Raw genomic sequence first — 10,544 nt, 5'->3', positions numbered from 1 at the left:
TGGATTCACTTCTCCGCCAGTCCTACCTTTCAGAAAGTGGTTGATTTTCTGTTTCTAGAGTTGTTGTTCTTCTTCTCTTCGATCTCCCGTTGGATTTGTAGGTGTTTGCAATCTTTAGATAAGCTATCTAGCTGATCTCCCACTACCTGAAGTAGTCTCAGCCTGCTACTTCTCCACCATCTTGACTCCTCCCCTTTTGTCTCCTTCTTACCCAGTTCAACACATTTAATTTCTTTTTCTTACTATATTACACTGGCTAGAACTTCCAAAACCACATTGAGGAGAAATATTTAGATAGATAGCTTTGCTTTTCAGTTGTAGGGGGAAAACATTCATTCTTGTACCATTTAATATGATGCTAACTCTAGATTTTTCCACAGATCTAGATTTAATTCAGGATTTTAATTAAGGTTGAGAAAGCTCCATTCAATTTCTAGTTTTATGTTTTTATTAGGAATGAGTGTTAAATTTTGTCAATTGTTTTATTTCACCAAATCTATCAAGATGATATAATTTTTCTTATATGTCTTTTTCCATTTTTAAAGTTTTAATCTAGCTGAATCCTTATATTTATTTATTTATTTTTAAAAGATTTTATTTATTTATTTGACAGACAGAGATCACAAGTAGGCAGAGAGGCAGGTGGGGGGAGGGAGGGGGGAAGGAGGCTCCCCACTGAGCAGGGAGCCAGACAAAGGGCTCCATCCCAGGACCCTGAGCTCATGACCTGAGCCGAAGGCAGAGGCTTAACCCACTGAGCCACCTGGGCACCCCAAATCCTCATATTTAAAATATAGGCCTGTAAGTAGCATAAAGTAACATATTGCTTTTGTAAGGTAGGTGACAACTTCTGACTTTTAATTAGAGCTTTTCCTTCCATGTATATTTAACATAATATGAATATAATTTTTTTTCTTCGGATATAATTGGTTTAACTCAGCCATATTGTTATTAGTTTGTCATCATTGTTTTCAAACCACTTCTTTGTCCTTTTTCTCTTTTTATCCTGTCATCTTTTGAATTATTTTCTTGTATTTCATTTTTTGTCTTCTTCTTGGCCTGTAAATGTGCACTTAAAATTTGGGTGGTATAGTTCTCTAGAGATTGCAGTATTATCTTTTAGCATATCATAGCCAACAATGAGCTAATATTATACTGCCTTCCATTTCTCATTCTTATTATAGTGGTTATGCATTTTATTTTCATATATTACAAGCCCCCTAGTACATTGTAATTATTTTTGCCTTATACAGTTAATTGCTTTTTAAGAAATTGTTAAATGTGGGGGCACCTGGGTGGCTCAGTGGGTTGAGGCCTCTGCCTTTAGCTCGGGTCGTAATCCCGGGGTCCTGGGATCCAGCCCCACATCGGCTTCTCTGCTCAGCCGGGAGCCTGCTTCCTCTTCTCTCTCTGCCTGCTTCTCTGTGATCTCTGCCTGTCAAATAAATAAATAAAATCTTTAAAAAAAAAAAAAAGAAACTGTTAAATGTGTAAGTAAAAGTCATTTTATTTCCCTATTTTTCCTCTGCAGTGCCTTTCATTTATTCTTATATACTGAGCTTTCTTCTACTTATCCTTTTCTTTCAGCTAGTAAGACACAGAGAGAGAGAGCCCAAGCAGGGGAAGCTGCAGAGAGAGAGGGAGAAGCAGGCTCCCCGTTGAGCAGGGAGCCCAATGTCAGGCTTAATAACAGGACCCTGGGATCAGACCTGACTGAAAGCAGACGCTTAGCCAACCGAGCCACCCAGGCACCCCTCCTTTAAGATTTCTTACAGTACATGGGGCATCTGGGTGGCTCAGTGGGTTAACTGTATGCCTTCAGCTCAGGTCATGATCCAGGATAGAGCCTGAGTGACACTCGCTGCTGAGCGGGGAGCAGAGAGCAGGGAATCTGCTTCTCCCTCTGCCCCTCCCCTGCTCATGCTTTTTCTCCCTCACTCTCTCTGTCTCTCTCTCAAATAAATAAATTAAATCTTTAAAAAAATTTTTTTCTTACAGTATAGATAAGCTGATCATAAACAAATTCAGCTGTGTTTAATTGAAAATATTTTCATTCCACCTTCATTTTTGAAATATAATTTTACTGGTTATAGAATTTTAAGTTGACAGATTTTCTTTTTCCCTTCCTAGATGTAAGATAATATTCTACTGTCTTTTGGCTCCCATTATTTCTGATGAGAAATCTACAGTTAATATAATAGTTGTTCCCCTGTAGGAATTTATTTTCTCTGATGCTTTAAGAATTTTTACCTTTATGTTTTATTTTTAGAAATTTAATTATAATATGGATATGTGGGTATGTCTGAATGCTTGTTTGGGAGTTGCTAAGTTTCTTATATCTGTGGGTTGAAGTTAAAACAAATTTGTAAAATTTTGACTATTTTGACTATTATCACTTAATTTATTTAATTTATTTATTTTTTTTGCCTAGATCTTTCTCTCCACTCCTGTGTGTCCAATACACATATCGTCAGTATTGTCTGACAGGTTACAAGGATCTATCAGTATTTTTTTCTGTACTTCAACATGGCTAATTTTCTATAGCCCTTTCTTCAAGCTCCTTATTGTTTCTTTATAATGCAATCTATTAAGCTTTTCAGTGATTTTTAGAAAATTTAGATATTGTATGTGTGTGTGTTTTTTAAAAGAATTTATTTATTTGACAGAGAGTAGAGAGAGAGCACAGCTAAGCAGAGTGGTAGGCAGAGGGAGAGGGAGAAGCAGGCTCTCCACTGAGTAGGGAGCCTGTTGCAGGGCTCAATTCCAGGACCCTAGGAATGACCTGAGCTGAAGGCAGAGGCCTAACCAAATGAGCGACTCAGGTGCCCCAGATGCTGCATTTTTTAGCTTTTAAGTTTTCAATTTTATTTACTGAGCCTTTGTTTGTTCACTCATATATGTCTTTCTTTTTTTTTTTTTAACATCTATAGATGTTTTTATAATAGTTGTATTGAAATCATTAGCTGCTAGTTTAAAAATATTTGGACTTGTTTCCTCCTATCCCAGGCTATGGTTATATATTCCTGAGTCTTTCTGTCTCTAACAATTATTGATTGTATGTTAAATATTTAAAATGCTACATTGTCTGAATTTTGCCATCTTCTGGGTGTTAAATATTTCATTTTTTTTCTTTTTTTTTTTTTTTAGTAGGCAGTTTAAGCACTAGCAGATCAGCTTTAGCCTTTTGAGACTTGTTTTTGTATTTTAGGTTGGGCCTAGCATAGTCTTTAATCTTGGGCTAGAAAACACTTATTCTTAATATGCATCTTGCTGGTTTCTTTGTTGAATGCTTGGGATATTCTGGGAGCATTTTTTATTCTTATTGGTCAATATTTCTATGTCTTCCAGCATTGTGCAACCACATCTCCCTGTGGTAGCTCTTTTGGAGGCTTACAAAATCTCTACCTGCTCATGAGTAGTTAAATACTCAGTTATGTATTTCTGTAGCTCCTTTCCTTCTCTACTATTATGCTCTAGAAATTCCAGCTGCTTCAGCATCCTTAAACTCAGATCTCTGCCCACTTTTTTTTTTTTTCTTTAAATCTCAGCAAGACCACTTCTTTGAATATACCTCCCAGAGCCATGATGTAGAAAGTACCTTCAGGCTGAAAACCACTTTATTCATGAGCTCACCTCAAGCCCTGTCCAATTTCTGAAAGCATTTGTTTCAAATGTATTTTTCTTGTCTCATATTCTTTTAAGCCAGGAGAATTAGTCTAGTAATAGGTGCCTTTCATAGCTAGAAGTGGAAGCATTAATTTCTTTCAAAACAAATGTTTTTCAATCTTTCCTTCTGGAATCTTCCTCGTATTAGAAACATTCTTAGCTGTCATCAAGTATATTTTTTAAATATTTGCAAATATTATTGGTACATTTTCACTGAAATTCATTTAGTCTGAATTTCCTGACTCTGCTTACATTTGATAAATTTGTAAGAAGAAATAATTATCACTATATAAATGACAAAATATGGTATTTTGAAACAAGTTAATCTGATTCTTTTTTTGAAGTTAATCTGATTCTAACACAAATTTTATCACACTGAAGGCTGTTCTCCATCAATTTCACAATCCAGAATGAAATTCTACTGCCCTGAGCTTAATAATTATATTTGAGTAAGGGAAACAGAGGAAAATGTTGCTTATTTTATGTACACATTATTCATTTAAATAGAAACTGAGGTATAAAACAAGTTGGGATTCACTGAAGTAAACTTAAAAACAAACTCCTAATTAAAGAAAGTTACTGTCATTATTTGTTGCTTTTGATCTTTTTTGTTTGAATACACTTAAAATTTCAAAGCATGGCATCTTTTTCATATTTTAAAAGAAACCATTACAAATATGTTAGTCTGATATGTGACACACTTATTATATGTAATGTTTTATATTTTTGAGTAAGTAGTAGAAAAGATGTTTCACCTAGCTGACAGCAGGCTAGAATAACAATGGATTATCAAAATGTATCATGAAGACTACAAGAATAGTCCATCATTTACATCCCTGAGGCAACTTTTTATATCAGATATTATGTGGAGAAACTTTATTCATTACAACATTTATTTTACATGTATTATTTATCAGCACAGTGTACAGTACTGGAAATAGAGGGAAAACAAGATAGAGGGGCTCCTTGCTCTCCCAATTCTTACAAATTTACAAGTAAGACAAGAAAAAACACATTAACAGATAGGATGATAATAGACTGTGTTAAGTATAATAATAAAAGGTAATAAGACTGAGAGTAAAGAGGATTTCATTAGATAGGGTAGTCAGAGAATATTTCTCTAAGAAGATCACAATTCAGTGAAGACCTGACCTACAGGATGAGAGATTCAGTCATGTGAAGAACTGAAGGAGTATTTCAGGCAGAGGGAACACCAAATGAAAAGACCTTGAGATTGGAGAGAGACCAGCACATTTGAACTATATAAAGGAGACTGATGTCACTTATTGAAGTGAATGAGGAAAAGAGTACTACAAGGTGAAATTAGAGATAAGGGCAGTAATAAGATTACCCAAAACAGAACTCTTGATCACACTCAATGCCTCAGTCTGAAATGGCTCAAACTTATTACTTCCCCAGAGAATTACTGGTAACGTCTGCTTATTCAATAATTTTAAAACTTTGGATTCTCCATTGACCTAACTTGGTTTTTTGCTTTCTCAGTTGGCCTATCCCCTAGTTACTATTAATCATCAAATCATGTTTCCTCAATTTCCAGAATGGCTCCCAAATCCAGACATTTCTACCAATGTCCAGTGCCATTACCCTAGTGTTAGCCACCATGACCTCTTGCTTAAAAAATTACATCAACCTTCTTGCTATATTGCTTCCATTCTTACTTTCTCTCTAATCCATTCTTCAACTTGCAGTCCAAGGGCCCACTCAAAGAGATTATTTAGATCACATGACTCTCTTGTTCAATGTATTTATACAATTTCTTATTCTTGGAATAAAAGGCATTATCATGTTTTATATCTTTTCACAGTATACACAGAAAAGTTACTTTCTTAGTTTAATGCTTTTGCATGCTATTAATGAGCACAATCACCTACGGATTAGATATTACCAAGTAGAAAGTACCAATATTGCTAGTTCCCTTATGGCTCTTCCTGGGATTTTATTTTATTCTTCAGGGAATTACTGTTTGACAAAATTTAAGTACTCCTTAGTCACTAAATTAGTGCTATTAAAAATTATTTATATCTATTCTTTTTAAATCTGCCAAGAAAATTAAATTTTGCTTTTTTCTACTTACTAAAACAACTTTTTACTCTGTTGAAGGATAGTTGAGCAGTGGTTTATCACTGTTAAATGCTGATTATATCTAATCAGTCTCTGCTTTATTGTACTGAACAGAATGATTTCCAATCTTTTTATTTGTCCTTTGGCTAAAGTCAAACCTCCATTGTTAAAAGTAATGGAAAAACAAATCTTTAAAAAACACACAAAATTACTAAGTTAGTTGTTAAACATTAATTGAACATCCAAAAGATGTAACTTCCAGTATAATTGGTGGTGTAAAAAACAGTAAGCAAAATTTACTCAAAAGACCTGGGTCACTTACAGTAAAGGAGACTGTTTCTGTGAAAGTCTGGCAATGTGTTTTAAACACTCTTTTGGTGGTTCTTCAAGATTATTTCTATTCTCTTCAGAATCAAGTTTCATATACTCCCACTCAGTAGCTGGAAAATCAATCTGAAATAAAGAAATGATTTGCCATGTATTGAATGCCTCAAAATGCATTATTAACTTAATACTCTCTATCTAAGGTTTGTAGAAGCTAAGGGAAAATTCCTACGTTTTCTGTGCTCTTTTTTACTTAAAAATAATTTTTAAAAGAATCATTAGGGTTGGGGCACCTGGGTGGCTCACTCAGTTAAGCATCCAACACTTGATTTTGGCTAATGGATGTGGGATGAAGCCCCATATCAAGCTTGTGCTCAGCACAGAGTCTGCTTAAGATTCTCTCTCTTCTTCTCCCTTTTGCCCCTCCCCCTACTTGTGTGCTTTCCATCTCTTTCTAACATAAATAAGTAAAATTGTTTAAAAAAAAAACAATTAAAATTGTTTAAAAAAAAAGAATCACTGGTATTTAAATATATATAGTGTTTGGCAAATCTTCAATTATTTACATAAATGGTATAAATTAGTAATCTGTAATGTTGTCTGAGGAAAAATGAAAAAATAGCAATATATGAAATTTCATAAATTTAAAAGTTATATTTTTGTTTAATGCTGAAATTATATCCTTTTTACAGTTCAGTACTAAAATGTCATTATATTATTAAATGATAAAAATTATAGATGGTACTTATACTTTTCTCATGTAAATACCTGAGAAAATAAAGAGTTACTCCATGTTGGTTTATACTTCAGGAAATCTATAGGGCTGTGAACAACTCTGAAGACATGAATTTCTGGTGAAGATTTATTTAAATGTATAACCAAATACAACATTCTTTTTTCTTGCTCTGTAGTTCAGATTTATAGATAGGGCTAGAATTCAGGCCTTTTTTTTTTTGGCAGAATGTGTTTTCCATTAAACCATGTTTCAGTGATGATCTGATTCTAGTAAATTTAAAAAAAAAGTTAACAAAATATACAATTTCAAACTATGTAAATGAGCTAGTTACTTTAGTGCCCCATATATGTGTTTAAGTTATGATACATTTTTTTCATATTAAAATACCTAAAATTATTTTTCTCTGCTGAACTATTTTAGTTTGGGATCTCAGAGAAAATTGAGAAACATTATAAGGTACACTGTGTGAGTTAAAGCTTGAAATACAGTTGACTCTACTTGGGTTATTTGCTAGAAAAAAGTTTTAGCAATTTTATAATCTCCAAAATGTGTTGTTACATTTGTTTTTGGTATAATTTTTGTTATACTGTACCACTTAATACTCCAGTATGATAAAAGAACTGAGTCATAGAAAAGCAATGTTATAATAAATTTTCCCTCTTGACAGAAAGCTTAATTTTTGTCCCCTAGAGAGAAGTAACTTCAGTATTGGCAGGTTATGTTATTCTTCGTGTGCCCAAATACTTTAAACACATGAAACAAAAATACTAGAAATAGTATTTGATGAAGTAGTTCCATTTTATGTTGGTTTTAAGTGAAGAGCAGGGTACATGAGGAAACTAAAGCTATTGGATGAGAAAACAGAAGTATCCCTGTGCACAAATATATAATAAATTCTTTGATATATTTCACTTACGAATTTTTAATTTCTGATATATGAATGAGGCCCTATACTGACTGCATTATGTCATATGTTATGAGGCTAAAATTACTAATTCCTGATCCAGTGATAGAAAATACTGGAATTTAGGGGCGCCTGGGTGGCTCAGTGGATTAAGCCGCTGCCTTCAGCTCAGGTCAGGATCTCAGGGTCCTGGGATCAAGCCCCATATTGGGCTCTCTGCTCAGCAGGGAGTCTGTTTCCTCCTCTCTCTCTCTGACTGCCTCTCTGTCTACTTGTGATCTCTCTCTCTGTCATAAATAAATAAAATCTTTAAAAAAAAAAAAAATACTGGAATTTCTCCCAAATGCCTTTTGTTCTAATTTTTCATGGAAGTGAAGTTCCCACAAAGTATTTGTTCTAGAATTTTTTTTTGTGTATCATGCATTATGGAAGATATAAAGAGTATCCATTGCCTTCAAAGAACTTAATTAAGTTTCTCCTTAATTAACTAATTAAGGAGAAAAATGTATATATTAACAAATATATATAAAATGTATATAAAGTATGGTACAATTCATATACATAGCACCCCAAAACTCTGCTTCAAGTCAGTAATGGCAAAAATGTGACTCTGATTTTCTCCTTCTGTCATTGTGACTAACCAAGCCTGCTTTGGTCTCAAAAGTATTTTTAATGGAGTGCTCTAGGAGATCTTTTCAAATGTCTCCATTGCATCTGTCATAACACCTATTTATTACATTCCTGCCTCAAGCATTGAGGATAGACTCCTGATTTCAAGAACAACAACAACAACAAAAAAAAATTATGAGGCTCTTTTCTTTGAGATGCAAGAAAACATTCAGACCTGATTATCCAACCCTCTAATTCATACCTCCTTATACATCTGAATATTGAATTCTTATGTTCCATTTATGCCTCCTACTTCACTTCCTCTCATCCTTCTCCATTCACACTTGACCACCATGGTTCCTACTGTGACTTCATTACTTGGAATTCTTTGAGAAAGCAGCTGTGAATGTCTCCAGTGTCCATGACCCACAACCATGCCAGAGGCCCATGGGCCCAGCATGGGCCCCCATGATTCTGTCAACTTGTCAAAGAACAACCCCCTGGACTGTAGACGTATTTTGGATATTATAAGGCACATGAATGTTAGACCATAAGTACTATGGTAGTTCAAGGGAAGGAAGGATGCTTACCAACTGGATGGCAATTGTAGTGAGTCTTAAGGAAGAAACTGTAAAAGAGGGAACTGCCAAAAGGCAGTTCAGGAATACTGGGGGGAAAAAAAAACCCAAAAGCAAAAAACATCTGCTATATTAGGATGCAAAATGTGCTGCGTTCTAAAGACTTGGTATCAGTAAGACTGTTGCCTCCCCCTAACATTGTTGATAATGGATACTAAGCATCTAATACTGTGTTAGGTAAAGTAAAATACTTTGGATGAGTAAGAATTGGTTTAAGAGGAAGGCCACTTAGATAAAAGGAAGAGCCAAACACTCTAGAATCTGGATTCTAATAATTGCAATAAAGTGCTAAGTTCAGAAATATCTGTAGGCTAGGTTATTATAGTGATCAGATGTATGGACACATAGCATTGATTTTATAAATACTGTATTTCAGGTACTATGCTAGAAAGTTAGGGATAAAACACCCAATGCCTTCAGTAATAAAGAAGTCAATGGGTAAAAAGTCAGTGAGAAGTATAAAGTGGTGCATGTGTTCATAAAAATCTTATTGGTTATTGTGTGAAGGCAGAGGAAGGTCACTTAACGCTGCTTGGGTTGGAAAGAGAGGAGAGCATATGGAAGAGACTCCTAGAGGAGGGCCTGTGGGTCCTAAAAGTGAATATTAATTACACGAACAAAATCAGAGAGGAGGGGTAGGTAGTAGATGGTGAAAGGAAGAGGGAGGGCACACTCCAAGCAGGAAACAGTATTTGTAAATGCACAAAAGATAAAACCAGGACAGTGCATGTCAGAAACTACAACATTTTCAAAGTTACTGGAGCTTGAAGTGTCAGACAAGGAGTGGCAAGAGAAACAATGGGAGAGGAGTCACGCTGTAGAGCGTGACCTTAATTCTCTAGGTAGTGCTGAGTTACTGAAGAGTGTAAATAGAGGAGTTGGCAGGTTCAAATCTAAGTTTTAGAGGGATCAAACTTATGGATTTTGGATTATAGAATGACAAAACTAAAGGTTAAAAAAAACAAAACAAAACCCAGCTAAACTATTGTGACCTAGGAGGGAATTTCTGAACTAGGCAGGTGTGGCAAATTGAAAGGATATACTTGAGGAACATATGGGAGATAATTGGCAGGATAGAGTACAGACCGAACATGCATAGGGATAAAGAGGGATGAGGCAAATGAAATAAGTGGGTGTATGTAGGGGCATGAACAGACATAAATAATTCAGGGGGTGAGAGCAATTTGGAGAGAAAGGTGAGCTCACTTTGGGATATATTTTCTTTGAAGCTGTCTGTACAATATCCAGGTGGGAGTTTCATGTGGCTATATTTGTCTGAAGTGTGTAGTGTGAAAGAATCTGAACTAGATGGGGCGCCTGGGTGGTTCAGTGGGTTAAAGCCTCTGCCTTCGGTTCAGGTCATGATCCCAGGGTCCTGGGATCAAGCTCAGCATCGGGCCCTCTGCTCAGTAGGGGCCTGCTTCCTCCTCTGTCTCTTCCTGCCTCTCTGCCTACTTGTGATCTCTATTTGTCAAATAAATAAATCAAATCTTTAAAAAAAAAAAAGAATCTGAACTAGAGATAGATTAGGAAGTGAACCTGGATAGATACTGTGAATAAAACCTTAGAAATGAATGAGATCTAG

At 35.1% G+C, this 10,544-nt stretch overlaps 1 protein-coding gene across 2 annotated transcripts in view; it reads right to left on the bottom strand.

The window, feature by feature from the left end:
* LOC111142170 (phosphatidylinositol-4-phosphate 3-kinase catalytic subunit type 2 gamma) overlaps positions 1-10,544 on the bottom strand; it is a 338,397-nt gene that overhangs the window by 219,951 nt on the left and 107,902 nt on the right. For both annotated transcript variants that reach the window (XM_022495171.1, XM_022495170.1), the window contains one exon: positions 6,071-6,201. In XM_022495171.1, the coding sequence (XP_022350879.1) occupies positions 6,071-6,201 (131 nt within the window). The remainder of the gene's footprint in view (positions 1-6,070; positions 6,202-10,544) is intronic.

This window comes from Enhydra lutris, unplaced genomic scaffold (genome assembly GCF_002288905.1).
Source record: "Enhydra lutris kenyoni isolate GAN:26980312 unplaced genomic scaffold, ASM228890v2 scaffoldscaffold7, whole genome shotgun sequence".
Taxonomy (NCBI): domain Eukaryota; kingdom Metazoa; phylum Chordata; class Mammalia; order Carnivora; family Mustelidae; genus Enhydra; species Enhydra lutris.
The sequence above is the reverse complement of the archived record's forward strand: the minus strand, read 5'-3'. Positions and strand labels throughout refer to the sequence as shown.